Source organism: Lichenostomus cassidix, chromosome 1Aa (genome assembly GCF_008360975.1).
Source record: "Lichenostomus cassidix isolate B80296 chromosome 1Aa, HeHo_3.0, whole genome shotgun sequence".
Taxonomy (NCBI): domain Eukaryota; kingdom Metazoa; phylum Chordata; class Aves; order Passeriformes; family Meliphagidae; genus Lichenostomus; species Lichenostomus cassidix.
In genome coordinates, this window is record NC_139480.1 from 5,400,463 (window position 1) to 5,419,942 (window position 19,480).

The 19,480-nt window shown below is 38.8% G+C and overlaps 1 protein-coding gene across 2 annotated transcripts in view; it reads left to right on the forward strand.

Annotated features, from left to right (window-relative positions):
• The window catches only part of CELF2 (CUGBP Elav-like family member 2), a 543,197-nt gene that overhangs the window by 223,829 nt on the left and 299,888 nt on the right, over positions 1-19,480 (forward strand). For both annotated transcript variants that reach the window (XM_085082623.1, XM_085082595.1), the window contains one exon: positions 13,422-13,457. Coding sequence is in view for 1 of the 2 variants with exons in the window: in XM_085082595.1 (XP_084938721.1) it covers positions 13,422-13,457 (36 nt within the window). In the remaining variant the exon portion in view is untranslated. The remainder of the gene's footprint in view (positions 1-13,421; positions 13,458-19,480) is intronic.

Sequence of the window (19,480 nt, forward strand, 5' to 3'; positions counted from 1 at the left end):
ACATGACTTGGTGGTTGTAGTTTGTTATCTTTTTGCATCACAACACTTATTTTGCAGCGTTCAGAAAAGACACATTACAGAGTGAGAGAATTTTACATGCCATATCTTCATTTAAAAGCTGTGGCACGCATTAAATTTAATTACTCTCCTTCTATGGCATAAATTGAGGGCAGCTTCAAAAATGAGGGTGGCTTCTATTAAACTTAATTACTTTTCCCTGCAGTCTGCATGGTTAGTAATCATGGGAAGATTCTAAACAAAGATACAGTAGAGAGATTCTTTTATGAGAATAGGGCTGGAAAGTAGCATATAAAATATAGAGAGATGCCAAATACCTTTTATATCCAGCTTTAATTTATTATTGTTATAGTTAGCTAGTATAATAATAATAATAATAATAATAATAATAGTTTCAGCATGATTAAGAAGGTATTGCTGGGGAAGGGGTGTTAGTTGGATTTAGTCCTTCAATGTTCAAGCAATGAATTCCTCAATTCCTTCAAGTTCTTTTGCAGATTTACGGGGTGAAAAAAGGTTAATAATAGAATTTTTTTACAATATGTTCTATTGACTATAGATGGCAGATCTGACAGTTAAAATGAAAATTGTTCCAGAAGAAACTAATTATTTGAGATGTTATAGGGATGTATAATTATATTCACCTTTAAAAAAGGGGGGGGGGAAGTTTTATTACAACTGTGCTTTTTAAAGAACAAGTGGAGAAATAAAAGCAGTAATTGTTCTTAATTATAGCTAACTGTAATTGCACACGACCGCAATATGCAGCACATCAGCAGCAGATTAAGAGATCCTGGCATACATGCAGTGTGCAGAGCAACTTTGAGCAGAGGTGCAGTTTTATAAATATAGTTATGTATAATCTAAGTCTTCTACTTCGAATTCCTTCCATGTTGATTTTATTTTATTTTATTTTTACGGCTATTATGGCAAGATAATTGTCAGTTGGGAAGTGCTGCAGCAGCAATTTGTCTGTTGTAAACTAGTCAAAAACCTTCAAAAGGAAAACTTGTTTTCTTTTACACCAGTGATGTGGTGTGACCAGGGGAGATTTTCTTAAATGCCCTTATGTATCTCCTGATGCAGATAGATGGCTAGCGGGATTTTTGTCTTAAGCATCTCAATATCATCAGTACCAAGCTCCCGAGGATTCTGCAGCATGGTTGAAAATCTTTTTTAGCAATCTATCCACAAGTTTTTTTAGATTCAAACCCCTCAAAAATGTAACCCGTGAGTCTTTAGACGATGTGAAAACGCTGCTTTGAACAAAATCCAGAAATGCGAATGCCTAAAGGTAGACTCTGATTTCTTCTCCTGCACCTGATTTACAGCCTCACATTTTTCTTTCAGCTGAGTGCTCCTGTTTTTGAGTGCAGCCTTGCCTGTAAAACATTAAGCTGTCGTTACACAGTGAACTAAAGAGGGAGTACAGATGCTTAAAGGAGGCTGCTGAGCTTCAAAACTACTCTCTGTGTTTCCTGCTCCCAAACAGATCATTACTGAAAGAGCAGGGGTCAGTGTGCACCACGTTATCGATGAACGTGCGCGTGGTCTGGTGACGGTAATTTCCGCATCTCTTTAGTACGTCAGATGCTTTCAGCCTTTGTCTTGATGTGCCAGGATGCTCTCCCATGTTCCCAACCTGTTTTAAGCTGTTCCTTTTACCCAAAAATAAATAAAGCCCATCTGTCACTGAATGCCTTCTTTCCAAAACAGAGTTTTGCAAAATGTTTCAGTCTTGGGCCAGCAGCAGAGTTAATTTAGCCTAAAACTTGGTGGACCAGAAGGGATCTTTTGAACTGCTGAGAACGGGTTGTTTTTTTGCCCTGCTTGCAGGCACAAACTAGCCCCAGCTGTAAGAAGCTGTGCTTCTAAATTTTTTAGGCTTTGTAGTTTGGGAAAAGGGTGGATGCCTACCCCAAATCAGCAGAGAAGGCTCTCTGAAAGAACTGCATGGTTTTTAAGAAAAGGGTTTTCACCAAGAGGGACAATAACATACAAGAAGTGAGTGGCAGAGTGAAAAACAGCATTAAGAAATTGGGTGAAATCACTCATAGAAAAAAGAAAAGGTAAAATTGATGGCTGGGTACACAAGCAAACATGTCGAGGTGTAGGTATAATAAAAATTAAACTCATTCCTGCAGGTAGCAATAAGAAATCAAAACTTGTTGTTTTACTGCATGGAGAATCTCATGATAACTGGCATGTTCTAAATAAATCATTCACTTCAAATGGCAGCACTGTAGCAAAAAATGTATCTATTACAGGGCTGCTAATAAGCAAATGTGAGCAGTATTTCTTGACAGCAGGCTGTGATTGTTTTTTAGTAAATCTGTGTTAAGTAGGAAAGGAATAAAAGCTGACACCCAAATAGCAAACCACTTTGGCTCCTGTTTTCTCACTCCAAGTATAGATGGATGCATTGACCCAGATCAGAATTTCTTGAAGGATAATTCTGGTTAGTAGGAGCCAACATGGAATCAAATGTGTATACATTTGTGTATGTGTTCCCAGAAAACCTAATGATACAATTGCAAATGCTGAACATGTTCCCCACTCCTCTTTGTTAATAGTGTTGCTTATGCTCTGCAATAAACTATTATTTCTGTGCTATTTCTGTAATTACATTTAATAATCATCTCTCACAGTCCAATAGTATCAAATGTAGGAGTCTTTTCAACAAACTATGATAAATAGCTCCTTGCCGAACTGTTGTACTTGAGGAAGCTTTATGGCTCTCTTTGTAAGATTTGTCATTTTCTTAATGCAGCTTCAAAAAGCTTCTGAGCTTTGTTATGGACCGTCACTGTATTTTTCCCTTCCCCCTCTGCCTTCGAGTGTAGCTGGGTAAATGAAGCTTAATGTGCCATTTCCAAGCACTGTGACACTCCTCCAGGGCTGGTTACATTTACCATTGCTAAAGTCTAAATAAGTGAGTTTTAATGAGCAGGAATGGTTGCTAATAGCCGATTCAGGTACTTAGTAGTCCATGTTATTTAACTGTGGTAGAATTACAGAACATAAATGGTCTGATGATTAATAGATGAACCTGCTACATATTGCAGCCTAATAGTTTTTGCCATTAAAGAACTATCTTAACATCTTCTGGTTTGGATGTGGTTGGGGAGAAAAGGGCTTGCTTGTATATTTGTATCACTGGTAACTTACACTTTAAAACACTTTATATCATAATTTCACAACACCATCGATATATTGTTCAGTAACATTTATGAACTTGTTAGAGAACAATGGTTCTTGTGTACTTCAATTTCCTGAGGTGGACAGCTCAGCAGATTTATTCTCTCTGGTTAGAGTTGTCAAAAATAAACTCAACCCATCCTTTTAAGGTCAGGAATAAGACAGGGAGTTAGATCTTAATCTCTTTTCTTCTCCTGTCCCATTAATTTTGGGCAGTGGTAGACAGACCAGTAAGAACAAAACTTGACTGTTTTTTTAAACATTTCTGATTTGTGGGAGGACAGGTGGCAAGAGGGAAAAAAAAAGAGGCAAAAAATAACAGATGAACAACAAATGAGCAAGAATGAAGAAATAATAGCTTCCAACATCTGTTGCAGTTTGTGCTGAGATACTCCAGAAGATACTGCAGTATTTATGGAAATAGTATGAGGACTATTTTGAACTGCAGCTAATGGGACACAGACTCCTGGCTGGCAGGCTTACTCAGAATCCTTTCTACATTTTTCCTATTCCATCCCACGTTTCACCCTGGCATCATCGTATTTTGGATTACGAGGAGGAGATGTCAGGACAGAAAGGAGCTAAGAAGTAAATTTACCCTTGACTAACAACTAGAAAAAGGAAGTAACTATTCCAGCAGGTGGATGAAAAGACAATGTGGACAAATGTCTGAAGGAAATGTTAGCTATACTCATATTCCATGTAGACAAGCTGTTTTAAGTAATTCCTGTATCCATCTGATGAAAACCCTGCTAAAGAAGAGGCTTTTCCAAAACCACTGGATGTTTTTCCAGAGGAAGGGTAAAGGTAGTGGCACATTTTTCAGAGCTGGTTTCTGTTTCCATAGCTGGCAGTGTAGGCAGGGGGTTTGCATCTGCCCATGGTACAGTGTGTGGCCATGCTCAGCATCCCTCCTGCAGTGTGGAACTTCAGCAGGAGCTAACCTTGTGGGATTTCTGGAATTTGCTCTTTCTGAGTGGAAAAATACAGCAAGAGTGCACCCCTATCAAAAGTGAAAGTGGGAAGAGCCTGCCCCCCACCCAAAGCCTGGAGATTTGTGGGATTTTCATGGGGGTTCTTGTTTTGGGGGGTATTTTGGGAGTTTTGTGTTTGTTTGTTTGGGGTTTTGGGGAGTTTTGTGAGTTTTGGGTTTTATTTTGTTGTTGTTTGGTTTTGTTTGGTTCTTTGTGGGTTTTTTTGTTTGGTTGGGGTTTTTTTGGGTTTTTTGTGGTTTTGTTTTTGACTGGGAGGGTTTTTTTTGTTTTGGTTTGGTTTGTTTGTTTATTTCTTTGGGGTTTCCTTTTGGTTTGTTGGTTAGATTTGTTTTACTATTCCCTGGTAGTTGCCAATGCCATTCCTGTATTTTTGCATCCTGAATTGGGCAAACAAGACCATCCCCTTCCTAACTTCTGTTAGTTCTCCCAAGGTATCTATACCTTAGTACTTTGCTCTAGAAGTCCTTCAGCTCCACAAAACTTCAGAGATTCCCAAATGCCTGTCTCAGCCCAGTCTGCATTGGGTAAGAAAATGAGTAACTATTTGAATACATAATAGCTGAAGTATCCAAGTTGTTTAGCTTCAGTAAAGTATTTTGAGACCAGGAGGAGATGCCATTTCCAAGCTTGGCATTTCTTGGAGGAGAATCAAGAGTTACTTCTCTGCAATAAGTTTAAATAAAGCCTCCTAACTTTTTGAGTGACTTGTAGTTTATGAATGTTAGTGAAACCATCTGACACCAGGGAAGACCAGGGTTTTGAACTGTTGGCACTGTGAGATTTGCAAGGGGAATATGGGCAGGAAGAGTGAAAGTGTGGGCATTCAACAGAAAACAGTTGTTAGAGTGGCTTTTTCTTTTTGGCATTCATCACTGAAGACATCAACATTTGATCCAAGCAATGGCTCATTGTAAGAACACTTGTGCAAATTGTACACCTAACTGGGCCTCTCACCCTACACAAGTATGACAAACTCTGAAATATCAGAAGACCCCGAAGCCCTGTACTACATGTCAGAAACTAAGGAAATAATCTAGGCCATCACCATCTACAGAACTTGAATAATTTCTCTATCTTTCTCCATGTATCTCATGCAGACCGGTGAATGTATGACTTCTTGGGGTTGCTCAGCCTGGAGAAGAGAAGGCTCCACACAGCTCTATTGCACCTTCCAGTACCAGAAAGGATCTACAAGAAAGAGAAGCAGGGACTCTTCATTGGGGAGGGTTGTAACAGATTTAAACTGAACAGGGTGGATTTATATCAGATATTAGGAAGAAATTCTTTCCTATGAGGGTGGTGAGGCTCTTGCACAGGTTGTCCAGAGAAGCTGTGGCTGCCCCATCCCTGGAAGAGTTCAAGGCCAGGTTGGATGGGGCTTGGAGCAATCTGGGATAGTGGAAGGTTCCTTGCCCATGGGATGACCTTCCAGCCAAAACCATTTTATTGCTCCAAAATTCTTCTACAGAATTAGCACACAGAATTCTCTTGCATTTCTATATTCGTACAACTAGGTTTGACCTGAAGTTGCTGCTGAGATTTTGGGTGTGATTCCCCTCCTTTCCTTGGCGCAGTGAGAAGAGATGGTGGTAAAGTTTCACTGCACCAGTGGCAGTGCAGGATGAGCTACAGGTCAGTCAAATACCAAATGTGTGAGATTTTCTACCCTGGGAGATTACAGCAGGTTCAATGAGCATATGGGGAGGAACATCTGCTCTGTTTTGGATGATCTTTCTTCTCATTTTGGAGAGAGACAGAGGGTATTTTCCTCCTACAGAGCTCCCTGAGGCAGTTGCCTGTGCATCACTTCTTTCTCTTCCTGTGCTAACAGGGTGAGGGTGTTGGACTTGGTACCATGGTGGATTCTCCCCCATGCTCTTCCTGCTGCTTGCTGTGTCCTAGAGAGCTAAATCCTGTACCCATGGTGCTTTTTTTGTCCATTTCCAAGCCGTTAGCTTTCAAAATGCAACACTTGCCTGAGAAAACACATGGCAACAGCCACATCCATGAAGGCACGGTCTGATCCTCAAACAAAGCACCAGAGTGGGATTTTTCTTCATTTCCTCTCCATGCCCTGGCATTTCTCCCTGATGACCCTGGCTGAATTGCATCCCATCCATGCCCCCATTACCAGTCTCTAAAATGGACACTGCTGTGTCTTTTCCACCTAATAATTTTTATCTTGCTCTTTAATAACAGAGCAAAAGAGGTATGAGAGAGAAGTTTCATCTGATGTCCTTGGTGGGTAGCTAGACAAGGGGCCAAGATCTTAGTTGGGAGTTATAGTTAAATTGCAAGGAGTGAAAATTTGGCCTGAATTATGCTATAAATTGTAAATTATAATAATGCTGTTTTCCAAGATGATGGGGTGAAGGTTAAATCAAATTTTAATTTTTTACAGAATATATAAAATATTGTCACAATGATGAGGGCAGACTTTATTTGGGCTATTATTTGTACACTAGATGTACACTGGACTGGATCAGTTTTGGTGGCAGGTGGTTATCACTGAATACATAGAAATTTCTTTCCTCATACCTAAAGGGGAATAAAAAATTCAGAAGTAGCAAATTTAGAATAGTGAAAAATGCGGCTTTTAAAAATAATCGTGGAAGAAAACAACAAGCATGTTTGCTCATGTCCTTTATCTCAGTCAGCTAATCTTGCAGAATGTCAGCTTGCATAGAAATAGATTTTTACATATGAACTTGTTACATCACTTCCTAAAAAAAGAGTATTTAGCTTGTACTTAAATAGCACATTCAGAGACTGTTTATGCAGAATTTCTGCTGCAAATGTGTGATCCTTGTTAGGTAGCTAAGCTCGGTGTGAAGCTTTAAAATGGCATCATATTTATTTGCTGCTTACTGTGTGAAAGATAAAATACTTACAGAAGTATCAGTTTGAAATCTTGATAGTTTTTAATAGTTTAAATGTTTTAAAAGATTAAATTGGCTTTGACCATTTTGATCTCTGGTTGTCATAGGGAGCAATTCTACCAAAAAGATATCTAAAATGCATGTAATATAGAGAAAACAAAGCCTTGTCTGAAATCTAGCAAATTAATTGTAGCAAGACTGAATTCAGAATTTAAACCCTATATTTTATCCAAATGTAGCCAGTTTATGTTGCCGCACACTAACAAATCTGAGAAACTATCCAATTTAAGACCAGTGAAATATCTTGTGTCTCACAATGGTATTTCAATAAACACTATTAATTCTTCCAAGTCAAGGCAGATGCAGTCCCCAATGTGATTTTAGGAAGAGCAGAGACAACAATGTGTCTTTGGAGGTGCCATTTTTCACCTGGAACGTGAAATCAATGTCCTAAGCATTTGTGGTCATTAAAAACCCCACTGCACCATTCTGCAAGAGTAGAGGCATTGACTCCCAAGTCTTGGTGAGACTCCAAGAAGGTAATTATATTCCTCCTGATACAAACTTCCTTTTAAAGCTAATTTAAAGTTTCTCTTCAGCTCCTCTCCCCTGCTTTGAATGGAAAATCCTTCTTATCCCTTTGTAAACTTCTCTTCAGTTCTGCTTTATACTGACAATTAGTGGTTGTCTTTTGCCACCTTGCTGATGCATGTGTAGGAGCAGAGAACGTGTCTGCAATCATGAAGCCTACAATTAAAAATCTTTATTGGTGGTCTGGTTGAGGGGTGCTGTTCAATAACAACTTTTGGAGCCTTCCCTACCCTGACTTTCTTGTATAGCTCAGTGAGTGGTGTGGTTTCTGTGTGGAGGCACAGCCAGGAAAAAGTGGTCAAAAGCATCAGGTGAGTTGTTTGTTCTGGCAAGTCAGATTTGCCCCTGGGGCAGAGGAAAGAACAACTCATGGTTATGAAATATTTGGAAATAATTCATGCAGAACTTCCTAGTTATGAATATTGTTGTAATTTGTTACACACATCAGCACTCTTGGCATTATCCAGTTATGCCCACAGTGAATATTCCTGGAAAAAGACCCATAACTTTTCAAGTGATCATCAAAAATACCTCATTTCTCTTCAACATGTACTTTTTTCTGTTTACAAATATATCCCTTCCAGTAAGATCAATGTTTGTGTCAGTTGTGGGACTCTATTTAGTGAAGATTTGAATATTTCACCCAAATCAGAAACATCAGCTTAACCTATTGGGGTTTTTTGTGCTTTAAGGAAAATGAGCACAAGTAATAGAAGTTACTGTTTCTAAACATCCCAGGGAATCAAAGGGATCATGTTCACCTGTCCTGGAGAAGACAGGACGTTTTAACCCTCCTTGTTGAAATGTTGACTGCTGGCTCTAATGCCTAAAACCAAGACCTCAGGATTTGGACACTTCTCTTTCCAAACTGGAAGAATCCCCTGTTCAGCATCCTGGAGCTCTTCTGCTTGCATTTGTGCTGCATTCTTATTAGCACACCCTACAGATCCCTTCTCCAGCTTTGCCCTTATCCTCATGTGCCTTGTGTGCCGTAGGCGGGCTTTATCCTCTCCCCAAAGTGTGAGATGGAAAAAGGAAGAACAGTAACACGATTGCGGGAATGTGTTGCTGCCTTTTTTTTTTGCATCTTCCCCAGCACCCTGACAGATTGCTTAGCTAGAATCCATATGCTTCCCTTTTCAGAAAAAAAGTTGTTCTCGATGGAGACCTTAAGCTTCCAAATCACTAAGGGTCATGATCCTGCAGAACTAAAAAATTATTTGTAAGTGTAGTCTTGGCTGATATGGTTTGAACTCGACACTTGCTCAGGTTACTGGTGTGCATTTAGCCCAGCATACATCAGATGACCTCAGCTGCCCTTTAAAACCTGCCCTGTCTCCTGTGCCTCAGTTTACATCTCTGCGGAAACACAGCAAAAATCATCACATGGTTTGGGTTGAAAGGGACCTTAAAGATCATCGCATTCCAAGCCCCTTGCCATGGGCAGGGACACCTTCCACTATCCCAGCTTGCTCCAAGCCCTGTCCAGCCTGGCCTTGGACACTTCCAGGGATGGGGCAGCCACAGCTTCTCTGGACAAACTCTGAGAAATGTTGCAGAGTCAAACTTCAGCGCTGTGCTGTGCCAAATCCTGCATGTAGGTGGGTAGCAACAGCTGCCAGTCAGCCTCCGAGAGCAGAGCACCATATGATTTCTCAGTGAACAAAACATTTAATACAAACACAACACTTTCCAGATATTATGAAGAGTTTTCCTGAACAACTCTCTTTAAACAGAACTATTAGGCAGTAAAGTCTGTTTGCTGATCTTTATGCAGATCTTCCCACTTCCACTTCACTGTAAGGCTTTGACTAAAATATTTATACTTTTCTGCTTTGGTATACATCCTACTCCAATCCTACAGGAAGGATTTCTCAGCCTGTAGAGAGAAATGACAACATGCATGTGTGGTGCTTGGTTCACCCACACTGGCTCTCTGGGCTTTGATAAGAGCTACATGGTCCTCTCGAGAGTGCAGAGCCTCTGCAGTAGGTCAAAGCTCCTCACAGGTCTCAGAAACAATTTATAAACCTCCATTTTGCTTCTTTGGAAGACCCCATGGGAGGGTGTAACATTTTGGGGTTTAGACCTCCCACACAGCACCCCCCTGGTTTCAACAGCACCTACATTTTCCATGTTACCCCAAATCTATCCTTTGCAGCTGAACACAAAATGCTTGGAAATTGTAAAGGATCTTCCTGGAAATGCTGCCCCTGCTCTTCCACAATGCCACCCTCCATGGAGCAGCTTTTCCAGGGTCTTCAGCCTTGTCCTCTCCTGGTCTTAGCGCTGCTGTGCATTAGCTCACCCCATTTGCATAGGAGCTGATTTCAGTGGAATTCAGGGCAGCTCTGACAAAGCATTCAAGTTTCCATCCTCACTCCTTTTCAAGGTCATCCTTTCATACCATAGGCAGGATGCAAAAATACATGGTCTTATATTCTCCCTTTGAGTATTATCCTCTTGTTTTTATCCAAGATTTTTTTTCCTGCAGATACTGTAAATTCTGAGTTATATTTATTGTGTGTGTCTTTGGGGAGTTCTAGGGGTCTGAAAATTGGTTGGGCAAGTCTAGTTTCAGTTTCTTGAATGACTTCAGAATGAGTATCTATTATCTTTAAATAAACTTTAAGGGTTTTCTTGATGAGTAATTTGCTCCAAAAGATTTTCTTTTTTAAACTCCCATGAAATATATTTATAGAGCAGTGTTTCAATTCCTGATATTTATAGGAACACTTACCATGGACATTAACCATCTTCAGCAGTCCATGTACCATTGCTTTCCAATGGCATGGGAGGGATAATTGGTTTTGTTTTCTGGGAAAATAATATTTTAAGTTTCATAATCTAAAGGGGCGTTAATTCGTTTTTAAGGTATAAGTGTTTACTGACTTGATGAGAAGCAGTGAAATCTTTATATAGTTGGAAGGTAATCAGAGTTATCCTCTTTTATTTGTGAGTTTGACATTTATTTGAGTTGGATCTGCACTTCAAAAACCACTACCTTACATATTTGTGCTTAAAAATGGAATTTGATCTGACCAAATGTGAAATTGGGAACACAATTAATTACATTAAAAGTGTATATGTTAAAGACCTGAAGTGTCTTTGTTTACCATTCTGATCACATTCAGATTTTTTTACCATTACATCACTACTTAATAATTGTTCTCACAATGCTAACATCTCTTGTAGAGAGGGTTATTTAACAAGAATGAAAATCTTTAGAAATTTAGATGCACCAATCACTCACTGCTCTGCTGAGAAGCTGACAGTGTGGTTCCAGTTTAACATCCTCTTTTAAACCTACATGATTCTGCTTCTTGATGCTTCCTGCAGTACCCACCCACGATTTGCCTGGTTGTCTCTTTAAGCTGGATGAGCAACTGCTATTTTATAAAATGTGCTGCCATATCCTAGAGCAATAAGGTTTGTGCTATTCTGTTATTAGAACAGTAATGGGTAGCTAAAGGCTACGGAGCCCCTTTAGAAGAAGAAACAAAGAGATGCCCAGATCCGGCTTCTTTCCTTCAAAAAAAAAAGCATTTCAATGAAAAGAGATGATGTCTGGGATTAATGGTGGAGGGGGGAAAAGTCCTGACTGTTGGAACCATTCAGTGATTCGGTTCTTTGACAGGTTACAAAAAATATCATATTAGTTCTTTGAACTGTGTAAGTCATGAGCAGGGCCTGGAAAATAAGGTGGTGTGATACTAATGTGCAGGAGTTTAATGAAAATAAAATATCTAACATGTACAGCTGTATCAAATAACCCTATAGAAACTGAGAATGTATTGCTCCACTCTAATTTCATTTTCTTATCTCTTTACATTCACTTCCTCTTGCTCCTGGCTCTCACCTTTGATGTCATTTACATCATGGACTTTGTTCATCACAGGCACCTCATAAATATGTACCTGTCTGCCTTAGCTGGGGTGGGAACTGCTTTTTTCTGAGGGGGCTTAAATATCTGCTGGTCTGCTGCTGAGTGGTGCATGCAGGAAAAGGGTGTGAGCTATCTTTTTATTTCTTGCTTAATCTCCTTTGCAACCACTGAGCACAGTTCTGATCTGTGCCTTTTGAAGCAAAGCACTGGGAGGTTTAAGGCAACCTTCTGTGCCCAGCAAACTGCACAGCTTGGAGATAGAGACTCTGAAAATGCAAAGCCATGCACGTTTAGAGGGCCATTTCATCTCCCCTGACACTGTAAAGGAGACTGCAATTGCCAGTGTAGCCATTAAGGAAAAAGCCTGGGTGTCGCTGTAGGATGTCCAATTAAAAAAAAAAAAATTTATAATTAAAAAAAATTATACCCTCATAGCTGCTCATAATTCATACACCACCAAAAAGCAGGGGGGATCTAGAAAGATTGCCTAAAGAGGAGCTCTGAATTATTGTGGTTTTAATATATTAACTCTGTCGTTGCCCCATCAAGAAAAGTGACTTCAGAGCATGGGAAAACTCTAGAAGAGCCTTCAAAAATATATTTCTTTATTTTTTTTCCTTTGGATTCGTTAATAAATTAGGCTTTGGGGTTCAGTCTGTATATATAAGTTTCATACTCTTGCAACAAAAATGTATAGGGTTGGCTTCATACATAGAGATCACTAGATCCATAGTTTTGGAAATTGTTAAGGCAAAAGAGATTTTGGGACCTATCTTACCACCTCCCCTTACAAAAAAGATTCCACTCCAACTGCAGAAGTGAATGGAAGGATTTTCTCTTCCTAAGCTGTAAATAATAATGAGAAAATATTATGCTGAGAATTGTGCTATACCATAAATTCCACCTACAGATGTGACATTTTGCAGGTTGCATCTAAGCAGAAGCAAACAGGATATGGACTCACCAGTTACTTTTCATGTAGCAAATTTACATATTGGACATATTCCATATTGCAAAATGTGGAATGAGATGGGCATCTGGTCAAGTGTAAGACAATTAACCCACTTATGCCTCCTTGCTGTTATCTTAAGGTCCTATGTATAGGAGACAAATGAGAAATGGAGCTATCCAGCTGTTTTCCTGATGCTTGGATAAGGTCTAGGCAAACGTGCTGGGGAGGGAAAAAGGGACAAATAGTGGATGTAGTTTAAGGACTGTGTACATAGGTAATGGTAATGTATTTAATTGTGCTTTAATCTGACAGACCACTACATTAGCCCACTTTCACTGTCTCGCACTCAGCTTCCATCAAACAAATTGCAAACCCACAAAAGTGTTTCAGACAAGTAAATTGGAAGAAAAGTCACATATTTGGAAAATAAGTATTGTTTAAGACCAGCATAATGTTACCATGTTAACATTAACATGGTATTTTCTCAGTGCATAACGTGATTGTAGAACTGTCTAATGTCTTGCTTTTGCTGCAGCACGGAACAAAAAAAAAAAAAGATAACATTTTCCACTGGAAAATTGGCCCAGTGATGCATTTTGTCTATGTAAGATCATACAGTGCTGGCATTTGAAACAGTGATAATTTTACGCCTAAAAAAATGAGTAATTGTACCACAGAGAACTTGATTCTGATGAGATTCTTAGATGACACTCCATCGTCTGTTTTTTCACATTCTTTTGTATATGATCAGGGGGGCATCTCATCCGCCAGTGACGCGTCTGCGTACGGAGCTGAGGATGTGTGTCTGCACTCCTATAAAATACAAGCAGTGTAAAGGCATCTTTAAAATTTTATAGCTGTTTAAAACACAAACTAAGTTTTCCTCCCTTTGTGTCTTTCAGAGAGACTGCCACAGAGTTATCTGGAACATTACCAAGGTAAGCAAGTTGCTCTAAACATCATCTGCGTATTGATGTCTGGAAGGTGCTGAAAGAAGCACGACCTTTGCAGCCAGAACATGATCCTTTTCCTAAGGAAAACTGCTGGGATACTGAGAACTGGGGGTGCAGAGAGGAGAACACTCCCTGCATGCCACAGGCAGACGAATGACACCAAAATACTGGCACAGCAGAGCCCACACAGCTCAAAGCGACGGGTTGGAGTCGCTTTGAGGCTCAGCACAGTTGTGCACCTGATGAGAAAAATCCCAGCTGTGGCTTCCTTCCAGCTGTGCAATTATACCCATGGCAGGTGGTTTGGCTTTTGCTTTACATTTCACCTGAGGGATGAGAGGAGGGAAACTTGGAGGTAGGAGGGGAAAAAAACGCTGTGATCTTAAGGCATTTTCATTTGGAAAGCAGGAAAGCAGCTTAGACCAAATTCTTCTATGCTGAGAAAGCTTTTTGTAAAATAATAGAACTAGACAAGACTCCCAGGCTGCAATGGACTTTTTTGAAGAGAGACCTGCCTACATATTGTCAGAGGATGCAATAAAATGCTGTAATCATGCAGATAGAGAAAAGGGTGGAGAGAAGGGAAACAAAAAAAGTCTGATATGGTAATCTGTCACTTAGCAGAGATGCCTGGTGAGTTAAAAAAAGATGCTTTCAGTCCACTGGTAATTTCTGACACTGGTTTTGCTCTGAGGTGCAGGGGGTTTTAGTGGGCTTATGGTTTTGGGAGGTTTTGCTATCCTCTGATTAAAGCAGTAATTCAAACAATTTATAATGTAAAAAAAAATTTCATCAGGAAAACCAGTTTTCTTTAAGCATAGTAATACCTGCAAGTTGTTTGTGATTCTAAGGCAGAGAAAAAATATTCGCCTTTCTTTCGGGGGTGTGTAGTGTATATTAGTTGACTTGTTTATATTGATAAGCTGTAAAAATGGATATTTTCACTATATGTGATGACTTCCCCTTCTGTAATGTACCCTTTTGTTCTACTGGTACACATTTGTGTGATTTATATGATGTTTTCATTTAAGAGATACATTTCTTTTTATGGTTTACTGTCACTTGTTATCTGTGGTTGTGCAAGCAAATATGCTGGTGAAATTTTGCCATGTGTTTGAAGTGGTGACCAGTGATCAGGCCTACCTGTCAGCAAAGATTTTGTTCATCTTCCTTGCAAAATAATTGCAATTCTTCATACATAAATATATATATTTTAAAAAAAAATTAAAAATGGGATTCAACAGAGTAGCCACCTTCTTGTTCAGGAATCTCAATGTTGATGCTTAGCTGTATCTTTTACTGGTTTTAGTGCTAAAATATTTCCAGTTTCACTACCCCAACTGCTGAGGTATTATAGGACTAATATACTGGAAACATGAAGTCCTTACACTGCAGAAATGAATTCCACTTCAAATTAAAGTTAAAATGAGACACGTAAGTGCTTGAATAAACATCCCATTTTGTACTTGCCATTAATGATTGTCTAAATGTGCTTTTTGAATTATTACCACAAGGCTTTAATTTCAACTGCAGCAAGATGTCACAAGTAAAATCAGATTATACCGGCAATGTGCACAAGGCATCGTAATTGTGTTATAAATATTAAACCAAATGATCTTGTCATGATTTAAAACAAATGTTTCCAGCTAGGCACAGGTTGTCTTGTCCTCCAGCCTTCTCCAGGATTCACCTGTTCCTGCATTTCTCTAAGCAAACAGCTCCTTGGGGTTCTTAATCTTATGTTGTGATATATTAATCTAATATTTTTGTTCTTCTTTCAAACGTCAGGTGAATCGTTTTGCTATTATTAATTCATAACAGTGAAATAGTCTAATTTCCCCACCAACACCACGTCTCCTTCCACCTTCACCCTGAAACCACTTTACAGCATACAAAATTTTACGTGTTGCCCCTTTAAAAGGCAAAATTTATAACCACTTTCCCATCATTGCTGGGATTCCCATCCCTGTATTTTGTCCAATAAGGCAGAGCAAGTCCTGTGTAACACTGGAAATCCAACTCCCCTTTGTCCAGACAAACACGATGCCTTTTCCCAGAGCAGTAATGACTCTTGGATGTATTTGTGGCCAGGATTGATCAAATCATTTTCACGCACTTGCAAACCTGGTGAAAGGGTTTTCACTGCAAGTGGCAGGAGTGTGAACAGATGTGTCTGTACTTGGAATATTTTGTCTGGCTGTCAAGAAAGTTTAGGCACTGGTGGCATTAATTTTTTGTCGTTGCTGTTGTCATTAAAAAAAAATAAATTTTAAAACTGCTTCTGGCTTTTTCATAGTTCAATTAAAGAGGTGGAATTGGGGATTCATTCCCATAAAGCCCTTTAATTAGTCAGAAGTACAGAGGAGTATATTTTGAATATTTTCTCATCTTCAATAGTAACCAAGAGAGGTTAGACATGTGAATTTTATAAAAAAGCAAATATAACAGTGTCTTGGTAAATGGTGGCTTTTTAACATGTTCATTTTCCATTTAATACTGCTGATGGCTCTCTAATGATTATATTTAAGAGGAAGAAGAAATCACCCTTCTTCTTGCCACTGTAGTATGTGTATCACTGATAGGCAAAAATAGAAAAATGTGAGTTGGTGGACATCATTTAGCAGGAAAGATAATAGATTAACTTTGCCTGTAGAAAGATATAAAAATATTCAGTACAATTATATTGTGTCAGTTCTAATTTACCAGTTATTTCTGATGATTTGGGGAAGCTCAGGCTAGAGACTGAATTGAAAATTCAAACTTAAAATGTGATAAAGAAGCTTTACAATTTTTATATTAAATGAAATTATTATAGCTGTGAATGTATATTGTTTTTTCTAAGAAAGGCTTTCTGTGCGCAACAGCACATCAAAGAAGAGATCTTCACAAGGAAAACTTTACAATAATATTAAGTTGTTCATTGCATGACCTATTTAGAATACTCAGATACTTCTTGTTGTAGACTACATAATTAAATTTTAAATGGAACATGATAAAGAAATTATACTGGTGATCTCTAGAGATTTGAATACCCTATTTGGATCTTTACAAGAGTGTAGCGAAGGCATACTTTTAAAATTTAATAAAGGTCTGGCCTATTTTTTTTCCTTTCAGACGTTCTATAGCTGCTATGGCAGTTCTGTTTCAAACCGTGTTTGCTCTCAACATTTCACAGTCGGTACCTGCAAATAACAGAGCAAACTAAAAGCATTAGAGGGAGCATAGCTTAGCTTGATAAATTCACCATTAAAAAATGACACAGAGCAATTAATGAATGGAGAGAAACTTCTTGGGGAAGCTGAGCCTTTCCTGGACCAGCCTGTGAGCAGAGGAGTGGAGGGGAGCAGGGAATGAACTCACTGGAGTCCTGGAGCACAGCACGAAGCCCTATGGGCATGAGGGAGATGATGTTTGGAGCTAAAAGCAGAAAATACTCAGCTTCAGTTTCAAAGGAAAGATTTCAGTCTCTTGCCACTTCTGTTTGTTTCTGTGAAAGTTCCTTTATATTTAAAGAAGAACAAATATTTTAAATATAGACTAACCGCATGGATTATTTATTTGCTTAATACTAGGTTAGTATTAACAGAAGACAAATCTGGGCTACTTTTCCACTTTTATATTCTGGCTCAATTTTTCATTGCACTCCAGGGGGGAGTAAAGTTTAAACGGTCACTTCCTCCTCTAAGCTGTTCAAATAAGACAAAAAAAAATTCAAGCTAATAATTTGCATATATATTTTTCATGAGAAACTTTGTAGAAAAATCACTGAATCACCTGCTTAAATCTTGAGCAAACTCAGGGAAACTCGTATTATGAGGTGAAGGCCATCTTAAAATTGTCATTTAGACATTTTTATTAGAAGTGTGGAAGGAAATCTGCAGTGGATACAGTCACGTGAAAACAAGCAAGTATGTTCAAAATGGAAATGTAAATCTTTGTCTTGTCCTCAAATTTTAGTACTCTACAAACTTAATATGTTTTAAACCTGTGGTCTGGAGTAGGGTACAAACTTTGGCCCTCTTGAGTTGGGGTTTTATTCTCCACCATTCCATAAATTTCTTTAATAATGTCTAAGTTCCCTTTACGGTAGAGGCTTCTGTTCTCGGGTGTCTGCAGCATTTTGAAAATAGAATTTAAGTACTGAAGTCACTTTGGTGCTTTTGAAAAATGTTAACCTGCAACTTCACCATTATTGAAATCTAATGCAACTAAGCTTTTATCTAAAGCGAAAAGAAGAATTGACAACCCACCATATGACAAGCAAAATGAAATCTCTTGATCACTATCTGTCAGCAGTCTTTCTAATACCATTGTGTTAGGGAATGATATGTCTTCCAAGAAGCTCAGTACACAAGGTTTTGAATCATTTTTGTCTTGACAGCCTAACACAAGTAACTACTTGTAAGTGCTTGGATGAATTATAAAATCTATGTGGCTCTGCAGAGTGAGTTAATAAAACATCTATGAGCATTTTAATTACTATGAAATGAAAAGGATTTTTTCCTGACAGTAATAGGGGCATGGTCTAAAGACCAACCTGACATTTCAATTGCTGTCTGCACTGGGTTTGCACGGACGGTGGGAGTTGGGGTTACCTTCAGTGTTTTCTCTCCTGGTTCCCTTCCCAGCTGAGATCTTCTGGGAAGCTATTTCTCTCCCTCTGAGAACACCAGGCCATACCTTTCACCCCTCATGTTTTCATGTCCTCTCATGTCACCAGTGCTGCTTTGCCAGTTCTGTCAGGCTTGAACGCCCACCCGCCTACACCAGGCATGTCTCTGCCAAACTGTGACAGAATTTTCCATACTTTCACATAATATTTACTGGAGCTTTATTCTCCCTTTGAAAAGCAGGTATTTGGCACAGTCCTCTTGTGACCCTCTCTTCTAATGGAGAAGTTTTGCTTTCCACCTTCAAATAAATCCCTTCTCAAAACTCAGTCTTGTTTAGAGGCATATAAATAATTGGTCAAGAAAACATTGCTCATCCCGGATGGCAGGCAGTGCTAGCTGATAACATTAAAATATCTTGAATGTCAAACTATATGCAGCAGTCCAGAGCTAGTCTTTGGAAATGATATCATCTTCTATCTTTTCCTAAACCACATCATTAAAAAGAAAAGAAAAAGATTCCAGCCCTCGATATTTAAATGTTCTCAAGTCAACTGTCTTAAAGAGCAGATTTTCCATAATCTAGATGCCTGCTATTTTCTAAAGAAAGTAGTTATTTTGAAATGAGACTTGAAATTCACTAATCACTCCTGTACCAAAAGAAAAAAAAGTAAAAAAAAAAAGTAGAAAAATCTGATGTTTGACCTTTCTCTTTGCCTCAGATGCTTATTTCGAAGCATTGCTTCCTTTCATCTAACCTTTGAGCTGCTTTTCTGTACTGGAAGCAGGACTGCCTATAACCCATTGTATCTGCTGTAGAGGAATGCCCTGATGGTTCTTGGTCTTTGAGGCACTGGAATATAAATTACAGTAATTATTTGGGATGGTAACGAGTTTGATGTTATTGTAAGGGAATCTGGAGTTTTTGAGGCAATAATACACAAGGTCTCTTCACTATTCTGATTTTTATTTTTCCTAACTAAAGCTTCAATACACTTAAAATGCAACATGGAGCTATTCCTTATAGTAGCTGTCGACATGGCTTTTTTTTGTTGTTGTTTTACAGCCATTTTGAAATATGTTTTTTACAGCTAATGATAATCTTAAAATACACTTATGTGCAATCTGATCCCTTTCTAAAGAGATATTTTTAAAATCTTAAGAGGAGCCTAAGGAGCATAGAGGTGATTATCCATATGTGCTTACTGATGACTTGCATTCAAAAATTACTAAGATACCAATGGCAAGATTCACATCGCCTGAATTTAGCTATCACAAAAGTCCTCTGTTGAAAGAACCAGGGGAGAAATGGAGAGAAATAGGTGCCTCATCTCAGGACAAAGTGAGTAACCTAGGGAATTGTTTTTCTATCCCCATTGCCTGAAAATGCAGCCTGGG